The 23,699-nt window shown below is 33.8% G+C and overlaps 1 protein-coding gene across 16 annotated transcripts in view; it reads right to left on the bottom strand.

The window, feature by feature from the left end:
• The window catches only part of CLOCK (clock circadian regulator), a 138,944-nt gene that overhangs the window by 54,325 nt on the left and 60,920 nt on the right, over nucleotides 1-23,699 (bottom strand). For 14 of the 16 annotated variants that reach the window (XR_012061539.1, XR_012061547.1, XR_012061551.1 and 11 more), the window contains 10 exons: nucleotides 22,404-22,552; nucleotides 19,436-19,527; nucleotides 15,320-15,409; nucleotides 8,193-8,313; nucleotides 4,884-4,997; nucleotides 4,641-4,759; nucleotides 2,743-2,825; nucleotides 2,431-2,537; nucleotides 800-947; nucleotides 173-248 (listed from right to left, as the gene is read on the bottom strand). Coding sequence is in view for 2 of the 16 variants with exons in the window: in XM_072943617.1 (XP_072799718.1) it covers nucleotides 173-248; nucleotides 800-947; nucleotides 2,431-2,537; nucleotides 2,743-2,825; nucleotides 4,641-4,759; nucleotides 4,884-4,997; nucleotides 8,193-8,313; nucleotides 15,320-15,409; nucleotides 19,436-19,527; nucleotides 22,404-22,552 (1,099 nt within the window). In the remaining 14 variants the exon portion in view is untranslated. Of the gene's footprint in view, nucleotides 1-172; nucleotides 249-799; nucleotides 948-2,430; nucleotides 2,538-2,742; nucleotides 2,826-4,640; nucleotides 4,760-4,883; nucleotides 4,998-8,192; nucleotides 8,314-15,319; nucleotides 15,410-18,113; nucleotides 18,160-19,435; nucleotides 19,528-22,403; nucleotides 22,553-23,699 lie in introns of those variants that run through there. The other 2 variants (XR_012061572.1, XR_012061569.1) reach the window with 2 other exon arrangements.

Here is a 23,699-nt window from a genome sequence, read left to right as displayed (position 1 = left end):
GATGAAGTTTTAAAAAATTAAATTTAATATAAAAAACAGTAAAGTATAATTACAGCACTGTCACAAGTGAGGAAAGGAAATATTTGAAAAATAATTTTCCCGTAAATTATTGAGTCTTGTCTTTCATTGTGAAGAAATAAAATAATTTAAAAAAAAACTGTAAGATACATACTTTATCAGCAGCTGTCTCTGGAAGAGACTCTTCAATGCCAAGTTCTCGTCGTCTTTCAGCCCTAACTTCTGCGTAACTACAAATGGGGGAAAAAAAAGAATTTCAGTGTTTGATCATTCATTTAAAATACTGCAGAGGTGCAACCATTCAGTGTTTGTTATGTGTCTTGTTCATCATGAATTCTAGGCCATTTTCTATGTACCACAGAAACATAAAACATAGCTACAGCATATTACCTTAATTAAAATTTCTCCATTTTCCTACGTACGTCAAAAGTTTATGTGCTACTGCAAATGATCTGTAACTACACAGAACTTAAATTACAAGGAAATGAATAAATAAATAGGAAGTATACTTTATCTCCTCCAGTTCTCCTTTTACATAACTGACTAATATATAAAAGACAGTTACAACTACTGCTCTAAGTCATAAAATTTATGTGAAGAATTATAAACCTCTATATACTTATATTTCTATATAATACTTACAAGTAAATTTAATAATAAATTGAAAATATGTATCAAAAATGAGGGGGAATTAACAAATTAACAAATCATACATAAAATTACTTTCTAGAATCATTATGGATGTTTCTATAATGCAGAAATTCTGTAAAAGAATTCTTACCTTACTACAGTGTGAGTACAAACAATAAACTCTGGCCTTGAATTCCACTGATGGTAAGTGATATAATAGTGAGTCTGAAGCCAAATCCACTGTTGTCCTTTGGTCAGGAACCTGTAATAACATGACTTGCCTTTCCCGTATTGCATTACTGAAAAGAAAAAAATATTTTTGATTCACATTATTAGCTATGAATCTGTTTTTTAGCCAAAGGTATCATTCACATTCAAATCTATATATATAATTCTGTGAACTCTTACTTAGTCTTCCTTGACCATGAAATCCATTTTTGATAGACTGGCATTCAGTGGAACAAACCTTAGGAAATGCTGGTCAAGAATCATTCTCTCACTTACATTAATGAGGAAACCAAGGTCTAATACTTGAAACTGCTAGTCCAAAATTGCCGAGCTAGTTAATGGAAGTGTCAGATCCTGGGGGAGAGGGGTGGGAAGGAATAGACTGGGATTTCAATATTTGTAGATACTGATAGGCAATGTAGAATAGATAAACAAGATTATACTGTATAGGACAGGGAAATATATACAAGATCTTGTGGTAGCTCACAGTGGAAAAAAATGTGACAATGAATATATGTATGTTCATGTGTAACTGAAAAATTGTGCTCTACAATGGAATTTGACAGAACATTGTAGAATGACTATACCTCAATTAAAAAATGTTTAAAAAAAATGTCAGATCTTTTTAATACACCATGGAGCTTAGTGCCCACATCACTTGGAGTGAATGATGTTTCTTCTGTGAAGTGACTTTACTCTAAAAATGTTCTATATAGTTGATATTATATAATATGATTTATTTTCATAGACAGAGGTTTATGAGACCAGCCTAAGGCATTATAAATGTATATTAAATATGTAATTAAGCTTTAGAGGACACCTAAGAGGGAAAGATTTGTGGAGGAGGATCAGAGAAACAAGTAAAACCTATTATTAAAACAAACTTCTGAATAGCATGTGGTATAGCGGTGGGTCTAAACTCTAGCCCTATCTCTGCCACCAATGAGATATAGGATTGTAAGTAAATTAGCTAACCTTACTGTGTCTCAGTTTACTTGTGGAAATAATAATGATTACCTACTTTCTACAACTGTGGCAATGAATAATTTAGACAATGTACATAAATTGTTCAGAACAGGGCAAAATGAGATGACACCACTCTTATCGCTAATATAGTAACAGCAGTAACATTAATGAAGCACTATAAGCTTTCTAAAAGAGATTCTTTGAATGTGTACCTATCTCCTGGGCAGCCTTACATGCCTAAAAATCAAAATTTATGAAATACTGTTCTAATATTTTGACATACAGTTTTCAAAGGAATCTACTCTTATTCCAGATGTAGAGCTCATATAACTCAAAACAAGGTGTAAAAGATACAGTATTATAAAAATGTACATACTACTATAGACTGAAATATGTAAAACAGGAAGAAGTTTAAACTTGATTGAGGATTCCTACTGGAATTGGTTATATATATAAAGTAAAATTCTCCAGGATATTTCAAAAATACAAAAATGGTGATAAGTCTGTATTTTACCACCTTCTATTAACATGATAGTTATTTATACAATTAAAAAGTTATTATCACCAGAAATATTAAAATCTACTTACAGTGCTCGTGACATTTTGCCAAATTTTCTAGGTCATCTACATGATAGTAATCGTAGCCTGATGTTCCCAGAACTTCAAATGGCAAATATCCTATTATAGGTGGTGCCCTAAATTACACATAAAACAATCAATATTATGATTTTTTCCATAATAAAAAATACTCAACCAGGAATCAACTTTGGGAGGAACCCTTATACTTTGAAAAATGGACAATAAATCTGAACATCTTGATTAGAAAAAGTTTGTCCTTGAAATCCATTAATTTCAAAAAGTATAATATATAATTTTTTTAGAATTTTTAAATGGAGTTACCTGTGATCTAGAAATAGAAACTTCCATTCTAAACTATGTCTAGATGTAAACTCTTCATTAGGTTCTTCAACAGTGCACATTTCCTACAAGTAAATTAAAAATTAAAATTTAGAAATGTTTTTCTGTGTCAGTAGAAGAATCCCAAATATTGTTAGCTGTTAAAGTCATTATTAGCTAACTTCTTCCTAAACATGTTTTTAACACATTTTTATTTTCTAGTACTAAGGAATGTGGCAATAAATACATGCAGGCTTCTAGGGGAGTACTTTTCACTCTGCATACTTCTATATTCACTCACATGCTCATAACCCTAATTCTGAATGTAGAGGTTTCTCCTGACACAGTTCTCTATTTCTGTCGGGATGTTCCTGCACATCACAAACTCCATGTGTCCTAAAATGAACTAACTGCCTTACTATCATACCCACTTATACAATGTTCCATCTCATCAGTGTAGGCATACCTGTGCTGTGCCATTAGTCTAGACATCTGATAGTCAGACACACTCATTTTCACCTTTCACCATCTGAATGATCACTACTAAATCCTTTCAGATGAGAGAGGGCACGTTCATGGTGGTATGGCCATAGACTAAATCCTTTCAATTTCACCTTCTAAGTTTTTTAAAAAATCTATTCCATCCCATCCATCTTCAGGCTCTTACTTTAGACTCTAAACTGTTGCCATCACTGGCTCACATTATTGCCAGAGTGTCTCCTAAATAAGTCTCCCTGTCTTTCAAGTCATCTTCTAGTCTGGCCACAATCACCTTACAAAATACTCAAATATAATTATATAACTTCCCTGCTTAAAAACCTTAATGGTTCCTCATTCGCTTAGGATAAAATCTAAACTCTTCAGTGAGGATAAACGAACAACAAAGAAAGAAATACATTTCATTCCTGGCCTCGGCTTACTTTTCTAACCTCATCTCATACCATCCCTATTCCCCTCTACATGCAGTAACCCTAGACTTCAGCCATACTCAACAGTGTATTCCAACCTGCCTCTATGTCCTTGAAAGACCTTTTGTAGCACAATGTAGTCATTAAGAGCTTGGGTTTTGAGAGAAAAAGAATTACAATCTTAGTCCTACTACTTAATAGCTGTGACTTTGGGTAAGGAACTTAACTTCCTTAAGCCTCAGTTTCCTTATATGTATAATGGTGATCATACTAGCATCTCTAAGAATTACCTGAGATAATGCATGTAAAGTATACAGCATGTGGTAAGCACTCAATAAATATGTTAGCCACTGCCATCATTTCCTAAGATCAAAACAAGCAGAATGAGATTGGTTTAAGATCTTCTCACTGCTAGTTTAGTACTTAGTCCGTAATATTGTATCTCCCTTAATTTAAAATCTTATCCTGGCTTATTTCCAGCCACTTTCCAGTGACTGAAGTTGTTCATTTTCCCACTTCCCTACTAATCATCTGCTTCCTGGTCCTATGATACAGAAATAAATTATTAACTGGATTTTAAAATTGAAAAGGTAAATTCAAATGCAGTAAAAAGTCATTTGTGTATTTCAAAAGAAAATTTCATAGCCAAGCTTTATAATTACCTAGATTTTTGGCCTTTCCCCTTTAATGTAGTTGTAAATTATACAAAAAAAGCATCCTAAAATTCTGTATAAAAACAGGGCAAGTGGTATATAACCAGTGATTAACTCTAAAGGGTATAAATTTTAAAATTACTTATGTAATTTAATGAGTGCCTTGATAACTCATTATTCCCTTCAATAATATCATGATCATATATATTTAATGACTCATGGCCATTACTACGTCAATGTCTGCAGGAAGTTTCAGTTATTCTGGAAACAAAAAATTACATACAGATAGCTTCCATAATATAAAGTGAACTCCCCTTTGGGAATAAATTTAGGAACATACCTTGATGAACTGAGGTGTAGCTAATCTGACAGTAGCTACAAAACAAACTCTGTCTTCATAAGAAGGCCTATGTGTGCGTTGTATCGTTCCTTCAAAACCATTGTGTGCTGAAGTGGATACTAAAACAATAGACAAATACGTATCATCAGTTACTTCAGAAAAATCTAGTTTTTACTGACATTCAAACATCTACGTCTTTAAAAACTTAAAAGAATACCCAGTTACAGAAGTATTTTAACTCACCACTGTTTAAAGATTTGAAATTTCCTATAAATTTCACATACTCATAAGTAGACGGCTCCTTGGGGTCTATTGTTCCTCGAAGCATATGACAACAAAATTCTAACTGATTTTTTGCTGAAATAGAGGGAAAATATGACATATTTATGATTTATCACAATGAATGATGCATCACATGAAATAAGATTATAACAGCTGTATAAATTTATAATCATTTTTTTCTTCAACAGAGGTCCTCAATGACAGTTAGTCCATAAAAGCAGTGTCCCTTTAGGGAGATGATCTCACCTTGTCCATAACAAAGAAAACAGATTTTCTGATATAAATAACTCCATGTTTCCCCATTTTTACCTGTCCTTCCTTCTCATTCTTCACTGTAATTTCAAAGAAAGGTTTGTGTCCTATTCTAAAGCTAATACTTCTATCTCTACAAGTCTTTTCTATCTTCTTTTTCTAGGACCAGGGTCACACCACTTTTTTTCATTCATTTAGCATCCAGACGCACTCTTCTTTGGGTCCTTACTTTCTACTTTTAAATTTATTCAGGTCTTTCCAACTCAAACATATAAAGGGTTGTTCATGCTACTCTCTTTAGTAACACAGATCTACCTTTTTCATTATGTGCTCTAATTTCCAGGTATGCATTTCCCTTAACTTTATGCACTGTGGCTTTCACCCTCACACCTCTGTAGAAGTTGCTCTTCTAAAAATCAGTAACATCTGTGTTGTTAACTTCAATGGTGTTTCCTCATTGTTTCTACCTCTTCTTAAAATTCACACATCATAGTATGAAACTTACCCTCCTATTTATTGACTATTTCTCTCTCTTTTGCTTAAGTCTTCAAACCATGGGCATTCAAAAAAGTCATCTATTATCTATAACAGATTATCTATTATCCTTTACAAATCTATCAGCATTGATAAACTTATTTACCCCTAAATCTGTCTCCCCACTTCTAACATTTCTAACATGTTATATAACACCAAGCCTCGTATCACTACATGATTTCAGGATATTTCGACTAGATTGTCCCATCAGTAACTTAAACTCAAAATACTTAAGAGTGAATTTATCCCTCTTCCTTCCTAAGCCAGCTGTCCTTTCCCTTTGTCCTATGTGTGCTTATCACCTTAGTTAGAAACCATATCAATTTGGTCTCTTCTTTCCTATCACCAGCTCAGAAACTAATCTGTTACCAGTGCCTCCTATTTATTTCACCAAGGAAGCTCTAACGAGTTATTTTTTTCCCAACTGAGCATCCAGTACTGTCAATTTAGTACAGATGCAAACTACCCTGCATCTAGTATCTCCAAGAATGTATTCTCTATACCTCCACACTCATGCCATTCGTGTTCAACCTTGCCTACTACTCTTAAATTAACATTACTTTCATTATTATTTCAGCAGTCAAGGACCAGTAACACCTCTCTTCACTCACAGCATCAAACTCATACTCTTCTGTCATTACCAGGAATGGTTTTATCATCAAACTCAACAGGTTCAAACTCTACCTACCGTCTCCTAAAACCTTCTGTGCTGATGACCCCCAGCTGCTTGGACACCTGTGCCCTACACCAAGCTTCACTGAGTTTATCTACTCAACACTCATATATGTGCTTTCCTCTCCATTCTTACTTCTACTGCTATCCTTTTAATCTCCAGTCTGGTCGTTTTTAAAAGTTTGCCACCTGAGAGATTTTCTTTTCAGACCACAAAATTACCCAAATCCCCTTCACTGGCTCCTCGTTATGTAAAAAATAAAAACCAAAATGTTTACTGCAAAATATTAGGCCCTATTTCCTTCTCTAGACACAAATTACGCAATTGTACCACCTCACCTTCATTATGGGCCAAATGACCCATTTACAGAATCCTGAATTTTCCAAGCAATTTCCCCACTGTGTTAAATCATGTTTACTCCTTGGCATGAAACACCTTTTTATCTTGGGAAATAACTTTTTTTGTGTATCAGTTCTTTAAGCAGGAGGTCAGCTAGTCACTTAATTAAGGCTTTTCTCTATCAAAAAGTGTTGTTGCCATCCTCACCTCTGATCCTGGGAACAGAAGCCTAAGGCCTGTCTTTCCGCCAGAGGCAGCTCTCCAGCCAGCGCTACCCTTGCGAAGGTCTCTAAAGCAGACTCCTTCTCTGCCGCCCATCTCTTGCCGTGTCCCAGGGTTCCACCTTTCTAATTCTTCTCTTCTTACTCTATATATTTATCTCAAGCAAGGTCATTCAAATCTTGAGTTCAAATACTATTTACAGGCATACAATTGGCCCCTACATCATTAAACCCAAGCCAAATCTTTCCCCTAGGTGAGACTAGCGTGGTCTTCTGGTCAGTGTCATCTGAACTTAATTTTTAAGCAATTATAAACTGGCTTCAGATGGATTCTCTTGGTCTCTAGTTCTTCTCAACTCCTTCTGACAGGCTGTCTATTCTGATCAAAGATACACTTACATACTTAAATATGTGCGCATGTGTGTGTGTGTATGTATGTGTATCTCAATTCTTGAACAGTCAGTATGCTACAGAATTTAACGGTTCAAAATACAAAGAACCTTTAAAATGATTAATGTCAATATTAACAAAAAAGTAAAAAATTTTAAATCATGGAAATGTGGTTAAAGAAGATATCTATTAACTAATGACCAAATGTAGAGCTATAATAATTTCAGATTCTACACAGGATAATTTATTCAAGAAAATGAGGTATTCTGATCAAATTAATTCAGTTAACAAATCTAGGGAAAAAGTCAGATTATATCATAATATTTTGTACTTCTTGAAGGCAGGGACTATTTTTCACTACTCTTGGCACTTTCATGATATAGCACAATTGCCTGGCACATTAGATACATCCAATAAATTACTGTTTAATTCTGTTTAATTTATAAAGCAAACAATTTCCCTTATTAAATAATTTTTTTAAATACAGAAGTTCTGTCCCATAGTTTCAGCATTCAGTTGGTTAGTGATGGTGAAAATGAGAATGTTTAATTTTTTCTCATTACAGTAAGATTTTGTATAAAAATTAATATTACCAAGTTTCATTTTTCTGTAAAATATAGTTTTATGGCATATTATAATTAAAAAGATGAGATTTCAATGTATTCTGAAATAGAGTTTAGACTTTAAATATGGTCAAAATTCCATTATATATATTAATATTTTTAAAAGATCAAATAGAGTATAAGGAATGATGCTAAGTGTTAATTTGGTTAAACATGCTTGTGTTTGTCACAAAATTACAAAAGTAAAGGATAACACAACCAAATACACTTAACTCTCTGCTTAACAGCTACTACTTACATTTTAAATATTCAGGGGTTAATGAATCACTTTCCAGCAGATGGGTAGAGAGTATTTTATAAACCTCTGAATGTTCCCCCTCTGGGATAAAATTAAATATACTTTGATCCACAAGATCAGACTGAAAAAGAAATTTTTAAAAATTAAATAATTATAATAATTCAAGAGACATTTATTTTAAAAGTATATAATCACTCTTAAAACATTAGATGAGCATATGGTTAACTTTCAATTATTTGTAAAAACTGACAAATGTCAAGTTATAGAAAACAACTCAAAACTCAAGAGTGAGAAGGTGGAAGAAGGCTATCATGACCTCAGCACCTTTGATACTTCAGTCATCAGATCCATGATCAGTAGGATCTTGAAAGGCTGATAAATTATTTATAAAGTTCAGTTTCACCAAATTTGAACATTTAAAACGTAATAGGATTGAGGAAATTGATTAGAAGAATCTTTGGCTACACTACGTAACCTTACCATACATCCCAACCTCTGGTAAATTATGGTGGTAGGATTAATGTCAATATTAACAATGTGGTACACTACCACAAAGGACCACAGCACTAGCACAGGCTACATGAAGAGGAGACTTGACTTTGGTGTCCTTTCTTTTTTATTCATCTTTTCCAGCCATCTATTCTGTAACCCACTGTCAAAAGCTATGCTTTAAGGTAATTCTCCCCCTCTCAAAAAAGGGCAAGTAATATGTCAAACACTATAAACCTTGCTAAAATATGGCTTTAATCAACAGTTATTTGACAAACTTCAGGTTGCTTACAATGTGCCACTGCTGTGGAATCAAAAGTGAGAAAGATAGAGCCTGTCCTGAAGAACAAACTGACAACAAAACTTCAGTGACTTCACATTTCCTGTCAAATCCAGTCCAGTCTACTTGGTTTCTCTACATTTTCAGACTGCTCTGTGGAATTCTGGGGATACTGAAGTGATATCTTCAAGACTGTTGAAGTATGGGAGGGCAAGGGAAGTGAAAAGGAGCCATGAAGACAGGGCTAAGGGTTCCATTAGTAAGTTCTATTTTTATTCTGCTTGTATCTTAAACATTGTAAAGATTGTTAAAAGCAAAACAACAACAACAACAAAACCTCAAATAACAAAGTCACTGGGGACTGCAGAAGGTGGGAAAGGGTTGTTTACCACTGTCTGTACAAGCCATACACTCACACTCTCCCTCCTTTCTTTTCTCTAGCCCTCAAGGCCCATCCTACAAAGCGGAAAATCCTTCCCCTCTCTCACACATTTGTACCTTCCATCTTTCAAAGCCCAGTTCAAATTATTTTCTTCAAAAAAATTCACTTTAACTGCATAATCCACAGTAAAAAGGATAAAGTTCCTTTAAGTATTTATTATTCATATCATTCATTTCCCATCAAAAATACTTAATTTTAATCTTTATGTCCTACTGCCTCACAAGTGAATAAAAGGGCCCTCTTCCTACAACTTTATCTCCTATCCCTCAAATCAAGACACATTAACACTGTACTTTGCGTGTAACAGTTACTAGTACAGTAAAAGATTTTGGACTAAGGAGTTATTTGATAAAGCCTTAGGAGTTAACCACATCAAAAACACATCTGCATTTTAATAAGTGATTTTTATGAATGTCTAAAAGCCTGTAGAACAGAAAGAATAAACTAAAAATTAAGGCATGCACAACAAAGGCCAGAAAGTTGTCTTTTATTAATAAAGTATCAAAATATAGGCATTGATATTAATGTAAAAAATAGTCTTAACAGAAACGTAAGACACCAATTTGGAGAACTAAAACTCATTTTTGAGATGGTTATACTTTCCTACTCTTATTTATTCTTCCTGACAATTTCTTACACTATTTCAGTCAATGATTTGACCTATAGTACCCTTGCATTTTCATATATAAATTTATAGGGTGTCTCATAGTCACTGAGAAAAGAATATGACTGGCCAGGACACAGAGCAGCATGATCACAAGCACTGGTTTCCCACCACTCTGCTTCCCCTGACACTTGATAACCCCAAGTACCAGAGTCAGCAGGCAACAAATTAACTATTGTGTGAAACTCTCCATTAACCACTGTGTTTCAAATCTCTTAAAGAAGCTGATCATACTTGATGTTGCCAAACCATGCACTCAGTTCCCAAGCACAATTCAAAGGAAAGAAAACAGCAGCTATCTGGATTCTTCTATCTCCCTCATTTTTGGGAATGTAAATTCCGCTGATTGTCATATGATATAAATCAATATGCTGTTTCTTCTCCATTAGGTCAATGGGACCAGTTAGTAGACTTATTAACTATTACCGCTATTTTTTCCCTCAGGAAGCCAAAGGACAGTTAAATAACTGCTATAGAGTGTAGCTGCTCAAAAGGGACAGAAAGCTCCTCTAAAAAAAAAAAGTCAAGTATATGCTGAACATAACATGTTTTCAAACAACTGAGTTCCTTAAGTACAGTTCATAAGGAACAAAGATTCTGGCCCTATCAAATAAGATTTATTTGCTTATTTCAAATATTTATTTCCTTATTAAAAATTTATTTGTAAATAATCATTTCATAACTTATCAAAAAAAAAGTCTCAATCATTATTTCTGCATACTGCATTTACACCAAAGACTGCACTGACTTTCTTACAACACACTTGTGTCTATTATTTCAAAATTGTCAAGTTAGGACAGTAGAAAAGGAAAGGCTCATCCAGTATCTTAACAGTGGCACCTTTAGTTCTGGACTGTTGGGCTGTAACATGGTTAGTCTTCCTCCCCATATTACACAGTACAAATTTAATATACTCTCTACTCAGGCACACATTTAAGCAACTGTGAGTAAACCAATCTTACACTGCAAAATTTTACAAATTTTAAGTTCCCACTAAAGAGACTCAACTTAATGTCCTGGCGCTTTCACTAAGTTGTTGCACAATTAAGTTCAATTTCTCTAGTTTTCACGTATGCTTCCAATAAAAATAGCAGGCTTGGGCTAAGGATGTCTAAAATCCCCTCTGGCATAGGTGGTACAACACTATAATTGTGCCACAGAAAGCCATACCAAGAAAAAACAAAATCCATAGATTTCCTTTCCTGATTATCATACACAAATTGGTTAAAATGTACCCTAATTATTTCATAAGTATGATGTGATAAAGTTAAGAAAAAAAATTTTACAGGATCTATAGAATCAGCCTTGTTCTTTTATAGTCAGATTTAAAAGTTAAAATAAAAAAAATTTAAGTCTTACTGACCACTGATTAAGATGGTAAGTTTTAATTTCTCAACAGAACTGAATTATAAACATTAAGGTCTAGTATTTAGGGATCTGCTAATGTTTCTTTTCCTTTTGGGCAAGAGCCAAAATTCTATTTTACACAAAAAGGTATATATGTTAAAATACAAAGAAAGGAACACCATTGTTTTAAAACTTTTATTAAGCACCTGTTACAGTTTAATTATTAATGACAAGCCAAAACAGAAAATCATGTACTTTTTTCCTTATTATGTTTGATCCTAAACAAGTACTGTTTCATTTTCTCAAAACACACTTGTAATTCAAAACCATCAAGTGACATACAATACAGCAATGTCAGTGATCTGAAGGAAAGTATCCACAGTAACTGGAGAGTAGTAAAAAACTGTTTTAATAAAGGACACTATTAACTCAGTGTGGAATGAAGTGAGTCTGTTGGATCAGCAGTAATCTCCACTGCCCCAAAATTCACCTGCCAGTCCACATGCTTTGGATGACATAAACAATTAAAAAGATTCAGAAGATGTTACCAGCAGAGGAAATAGGCTATGGGACATATGGGAACTCTCTATATTATCTTCTTGACTTTTTCTTTAAGTCTAAAAATAGTTTTAAAATAAAAGGTTTTTTTTACAAGTCCAGTAGGGAATGGGAAGGTGAAGAGGGTTTTCACTGAGGAAGAATGTTATTGATCAAACACTTGGATCTGAACTAGATCTGCTGCACACATGCCTATTTGAAAATGTTATTAAACATTCCCTCACTAAAGATCTAACACCAGTGTGCCATTTGGAAAGAATTTTTAAAACAACTACATCCAATAGTCTACTCACTTTCACATATTCAATAAATAATTACCAAGTGCCTCTGAGAAATCAGCCAGCCTATGTGGCTAGAGATAAAGTGCCTGTACTTAGAAAGCTTACAGCTACCATAATTATCCAAATACGCAGAAAATTTCAATTCACTATCATGATGCCAATATGTATAAGGTAACATGGGAACAGAGAAGAAAAGCACCTAATTCTGAGTAGTATTCCATTGTATAAGTATACCACAACTTCTTTATCCAGTCATCTGTCAATGGACATTTAGGTTGGTTCCATGTATTAGCTATTGTAAACAGTGCTGCTATGAACATTGTGGTGCAGGTGTCTTTCTGAATTAAGGTTCCCTCTGGATATACGCCCAGGAGTGGGACTGCTGGATCATATGGTAAGTCTATTTTTAGTCTTTTGAGGAATATCCATAATGTGTTCCACAATGGTTACATCAAACTGCATTCCCACCAACAGCACGTAGGAGGGTTCCTTTTTCTCCACATCCTCTCTAGCATTTATCGTTTATGGATTTTCGAATGATGGCCATTCTGACTGGTGTAAGGTGATACCTCATTGTAGTTTTGATTTGCGTTTCTCTAATAACTAGTGATAACTGAGCATTTTTTCATGTGCCTATTGGCCATCTGTATGTGTTAGAGAATTGCTTGTTTAGTTCCTCTGTCCATTTTTGAATTGGTTTTTTTTTCCTTATTAAGTTGTATGAGCTGTTAAAAATAATAAAATAATGCCATTTGCAGCAACATGGATGGCCCTGGAGAATGTCATTCTAAGTAAAGTAAACCAGAAAGAGAAAGAAAAATACCATATGATATCACTCGTATGTGGAATCATTAAAAAAAAAAAAAGACGAACTTACTTACAAAACAGAAACAGACTCACAGACATAGAAAACAAACTTATGGTTACCAGGGGAGAAGGAGGTGGGAAGAAATAAACTGGGAGTTTGAGATTTGCAGATACTAACTGGTATATATAAAATAGATAAACAAGTTTATACTGTACAACACAGGGAACTATATTCAATATCTTACAGTAGCTTACAGTGAAAAAGAATATGAAAACAGATATATGTATATTCACATATGACTGAAGCATTGTGCTGTACACCAGAAATTGACACAACACTGTAAATTGACTATACTTCAATTAAAAAAAAAAAAAGATTAAAAAAAAAAGCACCTAATTCTGAATGAAATCCACGGAAAGTATCCAAGAAGCAGGCTTTTAAAAAGTGTAACCACATTTCAAATTATGCTCTGATTATGACTAAATTAAAGATTATATAGTTTCTATAAATACATAACTGAAAAGAAAAGCCAATACAATCATCTGTGGTTTAAAAGCATATAATTATACCTTTATTTAAATTAATCTTATTTTTTAAGTTGATGTATAATTGATTCATAATATTAGTTTCAGGTGCACAACATAGTGATTTAATATTTTCAGTAGACTATATGCCACATGAAGTTATTACAAAATAATGGCTGTACTTCCCTGTGCTGTATAACATATTCTTTTTTAAGGCATTTTTTTCTTTTTGGGGGAGGTAATTAGATTTATTGATTGATTGATTTTAATGGAGATAATGGGGAGTGAGCCCAGGACCTCGTGCATCCTAAGAACATAGTCTACCACTGACCTATACCCTTCTCCCATATAATAGATTCTTGTTGCTTATTTATTTTATACATAGCTTGTGTCTCTTAATGCCATACCCTTAGCTTGCTCCTCATCCCACCCCCCCCCACCTCACTGGTAACCACTAGTTTGTATCTGTGAGTTTGTTTCTGTTTTGTTGTATACATTCTTTTGTTTTATTTATTAGATTCTACTACTCAATTTTATCTTAATCCTATAAAGAATTTTTTTCCCTGGCTTTTTTCACTATGTAAATATTTTTTAAAAAGAACTGCCCCCCAAATTCAGTTATCAGTCTGTCCTTTTCTCTGCCCATAATAGTTTACTTACATATTGCTATATTTGCACTGTTTATGCTTAACCAATTTTTAGATATTAGGCTAAATCACCTACTGTTTGAGCTTACTGGTAAAGAGTCCCTAGAGAACCAGTAAAGCCAAGTCATTTTCTGTGTTACCCAAAGAAACTGGCAAATTACTACTGCCCGGCTTTCAGAAACAAAGCAATACCCTTTTAGAATCTGCCCTTTTAAGTGTAGAATCCATTTTCTTTATAAAGTACAAAGCAGCAGAGTAATCAGAGGGAGGGAGGTACTGCTCGTCATTCTCTCTCAAAAGAGACCTTTACAGAACATTTGACTCTGTTATGTATTGTTATAAATTTTAAGGACATGGGCATTTTAAGAGTAATTTTTAAGTAATTTCAGAATATTTATACCACAAGCCCCACTTTAGATAAGAACATTACATATTAAATAAGAACTTCAAATTCATAAAAACTGTCAACTGCAGCAGAGCACCTGGCATAGTACCTGACACATAGTACATGTTCGATAAGTACATGTTAAGTAAACAGCAAACACATAATTCACTTATTCCCCATTCTAATCAAAATTATATGTATAATTCTTCTCTAATTTTCTATCCTTTTGGTCATATTAATAACAAACTGAATATGTCCATTGAAACATTATCAATTCAAGCCACAGAGCACAAATGGTCTGTACCTATATTTCCAGTATGTTTTCATAAGTCATTCTTTTGAGAAAATCATTTATGACTTACTTTAGCTGTAACAAATATCTCAGTAGAAATTTAGTTATTCTCAAGACACTCTTAGTGATTACATCTTCACCACAGGAATTACTGATTAAACAGCAAATACTGAAAACTCAGCATTAGAATAAAGAGGGCAGGAAGAAGAGAGGTGAGATAAAGTGATAGTTGAGTATTTAGTTACTATAGATTAGAGTCATGACAGACCTGGGAAACCATAAACATGCTAAAACAAATACATAGTCTCATTCCCACTCTAACTAATGTTCAACTTGTCTACTTTCAAGGGCTTTAGAATATTTAAAATAGGCACTAAATAAGAAAGAGATTACAGGAGTTTTATACTTACTGGTAAGTGTTCAAGTAATGAAGTTACACTCTCAGACACATAGATTATGCTTCCATCTGTCATGATTGCTAAAAAAAAACCATCAAGAGCCTGAAATTAAACATAATGGTCAGTTAAATGAAAAGAAAAATGTATTTCACAGGACAGAAATAAAAACCTAAAATAAATGACAAAGGGCTTACTGTGGAAATTTCCAAAGCACTGTCAAAATGTTAGCTTTTCCCCTTTACTACCTTAGTACCTATTTTTGTGCATTTTAAAATGCTGCTGGGGGAAAAAAAAAAAGAAGAAAAAACAAACAAAACTATGGCCATTATTGAATTGTTGGTTTCTGGAAGATAGACTTAATGTTCTTCCACTTTTAGCATATTAGTTATTATATGAAGATGGCCTTATTTGAAGATGGCAGTATTTCCAAAGCACACATGCTATTGATAATAAGTCTTCGGCACACAAAAGAATACATTATCACTTTCTGGATATATTGACAGAGAAGTATGTGAATGAAGCACAGGGAGATGTGTGTGGAATAAAGTGAAAGGGAAATTAGCCTTAGTCTACTGAAAAAGTAGACTGAGGTCAGATCGTGAAAAGCCTTGAATACCACGGTAAGACATGAGGATTTTGTTCAAGAACAGTCTGGAAGCAGTGTGTAATGTGGATTCAGAGGAAAAGAGAATTAAGAGGAAAATCTAAGTGGCTTTCAGAATAGTCGGGGAAGTTAATGAGAATTCAAATGAAATTCACAGCAGTAAGAAGAGAGAAGAAAGGATTTAGGCAATCATTAAGAAATGTGATGTTAGAGTTCAGGAGAGAAATCAGCACAGGGGAAGAATAGTTAATATTAAAGAAATCCTGTACCTTAATACATATTACAAAGTTTTTCGTTTGAGAATCTTAGGCACCAAAGTGGCAGCTGAAGAAATGAGGTCTGCAAAAGAGAGAATGCCAAAGACAAATCCTTGGGGAATTATCTACTTAAGGGGATGAGGAGGAGAACTGCCAGAGAAAATGACAGAGAAGACAAAATGCACTGCTGTCAAGGAAGCCAATAGGGGAAAGAATGACAAAGTGAGTGAGGAGGAAGAGCGATGGTTCAGTATAAAAGGAGATCAATTAAGATAAGGAATGAGAAAATAAAACTGAATTTTGGTGACTTTCAAGAGTTACTGATATCAGTAGGAAGGTGAGTCACACTACAATGAGTTTAGAGATGGGTGGATGATCAGAAGGCTATTATAAACCACTCTTCCCTTCTAAAGTTCATGAGAGGTCTCATTTTAAGGGGACTAAGTATCAAGGGAAGTCATTTTTTAAAACAGTAACTGAAATATATTTGCAGGCTGAAGGAAAAGAAGATTCAACGAAAAAGATGTTGAAGACATACAGCATTAGAGATAAACCATAAGAAGAGTTCTCTTCTCCTACCAAAGTATTTATCAAACTAAATTTGAATTTCTTGTTTAAGTATAGGGTTCTCTCAAAGGATAGCAATCTCTGGGTAAGAACTACATGAACACTGTATCTGTAGCACCCAGCATATGTTTGGCACATGGCAAATAAAAATACTTGCATGTAATTTATGAATCTGAGGGTTTAAGCAACCTCCCTCTAATTCTAACCAATCGCTGAATGTATGGAAAAAGCCATCCCCCCTACCCCTTCTATTGAGGAAGAGATTTGGTATTAGAAAGAACTTATTTTGAGTAGATGTCTATCTTCTAGAATGGCTCAGACAAACTCATTCCTGGCTAATGTAAGGGGAAAGGGTGAAACTTGTAATTTAAGCAAATTCATTAAATTTTTACAAAAACTCTTTGGTACAACCAACGCTGGTATTATTTTATAACAAAAAGGGTCAAAATGTTATCAAGAACACGCTTTTCTCGAGTGAAGCTAGACAGTGTTATCTTTGAAAACAAATTATTATTTTCTATGATGATCTCTATTTGCTCTTAGGATATTCCCTAGAACTGGGATGCAGCTCTCTTCTGTAAAGAGAATAAACTGAAATCAGAACTCTTAATGACTTAATCCCATTCCTAGAACCAGAGCCTGCCCCTTCCTCTTTAAAAGCAGGCAAAGATTCAGTAAAGAAAAGCCTCCACAAGCATCTGGCCAAGTGTTAACACAAGAAAGGATCAGACTTCTTTTGAATGGAAGGATTTAATTTTCCAGTAAGGTAGGTAGGTATACCAAAAACTGAAGGGGCCTTGAGGAGGAAGATCAGACAGATGTGGAAGGAAGAGCAAGACAGAGATGGACATACTCATCCCGAGACTGAAGACTGTGAACCTTACCCCTTGCCTACACTGTGTGATAGAAAGGAAAGGGTTCATTCGTTAAAATTCATCTTCCTATTTGATATCTACTTGACCCTCAAGGAAAGGCCTGTGTAAACCTTCATTGTTTACTTACTGAGTGTTTAATCTGGGAAGACTGCATGAAAGTTCTAGGGAAAGGGACAGTACCTCCTTCTGATGAGGCAGGTAAGGCACTGACCCTTTCCTTGTGGAGTACTGAAGAGAGCTGCCAGCTGCTAAGGGGAAAGAACTCCTTACTAGGTGACTTCTCACAGAGAGACTTTGCATAGAGGTCTAGTCAGGCAAACCACACCCTCCCACACCCCTCTACCGCCTACTATCAAGGGTAGCACGGAATATTCCTTAGGTAACAGAGATAAGAGGGAGTGGGATAGGTGGCAATGGAAGAATGGAGAGAGACAGCCAACATATAAGGTGTAAGTGAATTTTAAGACCTTAGTCTCAGTTCTTCGATCAATTAGCCATCTGACCTTGAACAAGTTGCATCCTCTTCAGGCCTCACTGGTAAAAGGAAGAAGTTGACCTGAATGATCTCAACTCTTCTACTAGCAGCTCTAGCATTCCCAGCTCTAGCATTCCAAGATATAGCCTACATCTGAAATTCTGCTGAGAGGGTATCCAGACTGCCCATCTGTAATCTGATCAACATAACTAACTGGACCCAGGTTACAATATATACACACATTTATACATATCCTTCAATTTTGGCATATTAACATTGAAACATATATTTACTTAATAGGTGTAAACATACACTAAAAATAAAAAATATGCTTGACATGTTAAAAATTTTTAAATGTAATATTTTTCAGGAATGTAATTTTAAAAGCTGTGAGGAAATCATGAGCCAACTAATTTACATTTTCAAAATTTTAATGTTTAAATTTTCTGTTGCATATTATATGTAATGTTATAATCTCTAGAATATTTTATTTGTCTTTGATATTTATCTATGTATGCACTACATGTGTCTCGACAATTAATTTAAAAAACCTGTTCACAGCAGGAGGGAAATAAGCTCAGTGGTAGAGCTCACGCTTAGTGTGCATGAGGTCCTGGGTTCAATCCTCAGTATCTCCATTAAAAAATAAATTGAAAATCTGTTCATTGTAAAGAAAAATCTGAAGACAATGCTTTCTACTTGGCTTATTAGTAAATAGGTAATTTACCTTCATTAAGGTTATTAGTAAGTAAGTGTCGGTATTACAACAATTTATAACTTTATAAGAAATTTTTCATACCAATAAAGCAGGGTAGTTTATAATTAACACAGATCTTATTAAATGATTACACTGAAAAATACCATAAATTAAAAATTAAAGAGTAATTAAATGAGTTGATTTCCTTTTTTTTGTTGAAGACATCAGCTTGTTTGTACCCTTTCATAAACATATTATTTATATCTAAAGAGATAATTAGGTATCTCTTGTTAAGAACATGCTTTTCCTGCATGAAGCTTGACTGTGTCATCTTTGAAAACAAATTATTACTTTTTAGAGGAGAAAAAAATTTAACAAAATGGGAACTATTATTTGATTTCTGACTTTTATTAAGCCTCTCAAAAATTCAGATAATAATGAAAATATGAAAATTTGGCATTATTTACCACATAGTACTATTTCCTTATAATATTCACATCTACTAATTTTAACTGAAGAGACAGCTTACTGATTTACATTGAATTATGGTTTTTCAATATTAAATTAATATCGTTAAAACTGTACTAAAATTAGTAACCCCTGTGATTTCTTTTTTAAGGAAAATAAACTTCAAAAATTAAATACGGACATACCTCTAACATTAATTGCGTAAACTCTTCATTACTAAGGAATGTAGGTTTCCAGTCCTGTCGAATTTCACTAGCATCTGACTGTGCAGTGATTTCTGCAAACAGATTGACACATTAGTGGCATAGTCCAACCAAATATTTGGGGCAGTGGGGTAGAGTACAGAAGTCCTACAAGTTGCCTTCTCTTCTCCCACTCTAAAGATAAGAACCATAGGCAATAATATTTACTGGTCTAGGCAGGTATCAGGAGGTCCAAGTTTTGGTACGATGAAAAATATTTGAGCTAATACAGCAAGTTATCTCCTTAGATTTAGTCTCTTAAAAATACTAGCCTCTTTGGATTTTCTCTGGGGGGCTTTGAGAGCCTGTGCTGCTGACAGGTCTGAGGCTGCTTCCTCCTTGACACAACGACCAAACAAGAATCAGAACAAGCAGATTAGATCAAGCATTAGGAACATACTCTTTTTTCCCCTTCCTTTTTCTTGCTATTCAAATGGTACTACCTAGAGAAGACATAAGGACGTGAACTTGGAGGAAAGGAGTCAAGGAGGCCAGTCAGTCTGCTTTTAGAAAAGAAGATGTTAGGCTTGCCTATTGCCAAGCAGAAAGATTCTTCCCAGTCTGAGGTGCATTACTCTTAATTAATCGATGAGATTAAATTAAGATTTTAGGCAAAAACTTTACAGTAATAATCCCAGATTGATTCTACTTAGTGTCTTGCATGTTTCCTAGCAGTAGGAAGTTGGTCAAAACTTTGGAGATCCTTGGCTTGGGGTATACATTTTAACAATTTTTATAGTTTATTTTGTAACACACTTCTAATGGATTTAGTTATAAGAAAGCTATTCATAAATGATAAAATCTGAACTACTTAGGCAATAAACATTTTTCCATTTTTAAATGCAGATATATTAAAACAGGTAAAATAAAAATCTATATCACAGATTTTACTCTACAAAATATACTCTACTTTGCAATGAAAAATATGGACTAAGTTGTTTTGCCAGATATGTAAATATGGCATATTAAATTGGTACCCCAAATTTGGCATACTGGAAATGCTTTTACTAGATATAAAGAGTAACTGAAGTAGAGCTACTAATTCTGTGCAATACAGTCACGCTTTTCAAATTCACATCAATTATATATATTCAGAAAAAAGGACTTAATCCATAAACAAATCCCAGTAAGTTTAGTTAAACACAGGTTTATTTTTAGAGCAATAAGTATATAAAAATTACCTTTCAATTTAAGGTAAATTTTATTTTTGTGAGAATCATATATCCAATTTTGAAAAAACTTACCTACTTAATGCCAAAATTAGTCCTCTTTTGTCAGGGTGAAATAATTATGCATGCATATTATTTCATTTCATTCAACAATCATTCATTGAACTCCTAAAATGTCTGAGGGACTGAATGTGCCATCTTGCAAGGGACACTGAGGTTAGTGAAAATACTATCTGTAGAAGTAAAATGTAATGATGATGGTGGCAATAAAAATGAAGACAAGCAATTTTGACACATTTACAGAAGAATCAACAAAATTTGGCCACTGTGATACTACACTAAGGAAGATTTAAAATAAATTTTCAGGTCTGAGTCCTGGGGAATTTAAAGGATGGTGGTATAAAAATGAAAACAAGAAAGTTGAGAGAAACAGGTGACCGGACAAAATGAAAATGAGTTCAGTTTTAGATGCACTGAGTTTGAGGACATGCACAAGAAAGATCCAAAAGTTACCTGGAAATAAAAGACTGAAAAGTTTGCATCTAAAAATACAGATTTAGCAGTTTAATAGAGAGGCAACAGCTGAAGCTATGAACTGAGATAACCAAGGGAACCAGTGTTCAAAAAAAAAAAAACAGGCAAAAGCACAAAAGACTTGAGAACTGTTACATTTAGAGGACAGAAAAAGAAAGAGGAAAGAAATCAGCTCAGTTAGGGGGAAGTGAATGAAGAAGTGTAGAGTAACTCAGGCCAAGGGCAAAGAAAGCCAGTGGAGAATAAATGAAAATGTACAGTGCTTCAGAGATGCTGAAGAGGATGAGGTATAAGAAAAAGCTACTGCTTCACTGGCAGAGAGGGCGTGAGGAGTGGGGGTGATGGCATTAGTGAAATTAACAAAAATAATTTTAGAGAGTGGCGGATCATAAACCAGGCTAATAATGTATTCCACAGTGAGCCCACAAGAAAAAGAGACACTAGTTATAAGTTCTCCTTTTGAGAAGTTTTGCAGTCTCATTTGTATCTAAAATGAAATGTCCTTTTACAAGTTTTTCAATTATTATATTACCAAAATACTTAATATTCTTAAAAATTTTCTTTTCATGACTTAGTCAAAGTGATTTTATTTGATTAAGAAATAATCACTTTAAAACACAGTGTTTATTCCCTAAATATACACTGAAGCCCTTTTAAAATGATATGTAAGACCCTCTCAGTCGTACTCTTCCCTTGCTTTCAAATAGACCCATAATTTTCCAACTCAAACTGTGCTCCAGTTAAACTGAACTCTCCCAGCTTCTCTGGTTTGGTACATGCTATTTCCTCATGTGAACTGCTGTTTTTCTTAGTTAATCTAAAAGGAAGACTCAGTTGAAAAATCAACTACTTTTTTACTGACACATTCTTTCCTCTGTGTTCTCGCATAAAAGTTTATGGTTTACAAGAACTATTCACATTATAATTATCTTCATTGTAACTAGCTGTTTATATGTTTCTCTCCCTTAGCTTGAGTTACTCGAGGGTCAGGACTGTTAACCTACTAGGATACAGTAGGCACTAAATAAATGTTTGTTGAATGAAAGAAAGAACATACTAGGAAATCTTTAAAAAGGCAATTATTATTTCTTCCTCTTAAAAAAATTTTAGGAAGCATCCAATCTTTACTGCCAAGATTATATCACATTATGCTTTAAGAGAGGATCTGTTATTTTAAATAAATCCATTTTACAAAATTAAAAATTTACCTTTATGTTTTCGTAAAAAATCAATGCTCTTCTGTAGAACAGTAGATTTATCCATCTTTCTAGCATTACCAGGAAGCATGGATCCCAATTCTTTGATGAGAACATTAAATTGATCTCTACGTTTCTTCTCAGATTTGTTTCTAGATACTCTGATGAAATAAAAAATTAAATAAGCAGTTTTCAAACAATCCATTTAATTACACAAGTAGTTTAATACAATGCTCAATATTGACACAACCACATGGCATGTTACTTCTGTCAATATGGACAGTAATAAATATTATTTCCTAGGTTACACTATACATTTAATTAGGACAATAATTTTTCTTCTCAATTTATCACTAAAGAAACATATTAAGCATTTGGCATACATGTTTTAATGAAAATGTGAGTAAGACAAATTACATTCAGATCTCAGGTTTAATTTAATGTCATTATTTATCAAGAACTGGTATTTTCCTAATGAGGTTATTATGAATATTACTGAGATATACTGTAAAAGTACATATAATGTATAAATACAAATTACTAATAATTACTGAATAGGAGAAAGTTATTCATCTTCTGTAAGTTTTAAATTACAAACAGAAATCTAAAAATGAAAATCTCCCTACCCTCAGGTTTACCCACATATCCTTCCTCTTTATTCCTCCATCCCAGCCTCCAGAACAGAGCTGTAACCACTTATTTGCATATTTGTCTCTCCATTGGGCTGTGGGCTTCTTGGTAACAGAGCCCAAATTTTTTCATTTAAGCACTTAAGCATAACACCTAACAAACAGTAAGTGCTCCAAATATATGTGCTAAGTGAATAATTCCCATTGTTCTGTGTGAAGCAGTAACCAATAAACAAACTCTTAGTTGCACTAAGACCTCTAGAGGTAAGTAAATACAATTATTTACAGGGCAATTAATCATTCTATAGTATTTCTAATTATCTGCTTTGTGAAGTTATATTTCAGAATTCAATTTTTGTTTAAGCAAAGTATAATACTTTCCCCAAAGGTCAGAGGATAATTCTAATAATTTAATTTAACTTTACTTCAATAAAGAAGCAGCATGTATTCTATATTAGCACTGTGAAAAAATACAACTGTTCAAATCTCTTAAGAAACATAACAGAAATGAATTGACTCCCTCACCAAAGCATTGAGTGCTTTGTTATAATGACAGAGACTGTGCTAATAAGGGTGGGAAATAACTGGGGAATGATAAGCCCTTTCAAGAAATTCATCTAACTCCTATGGAAACTCCTAAGTGTGCTGAATTGAGTCATGGAGCCTGAGTGAGAAAGGG

The sequence above is a fragment of the Vicugna pacos genome, chromosome 2, assembly GCF_048564905.1.
Source record: "Vicugna pacos chromosome 2, VicPac4, whole genome shotgun sequence".
NCBI lineage: Eukaryota > Metazoa > Chordata > Mammalia > Artiodactyla > Camelidae > Vicugna > Vicugna pacos.
The sequence above is the reverse complement of the archived record's forward strand: the minus strand, read 5'-3'. Positions and strand labels throughout refer to the sequence as shown.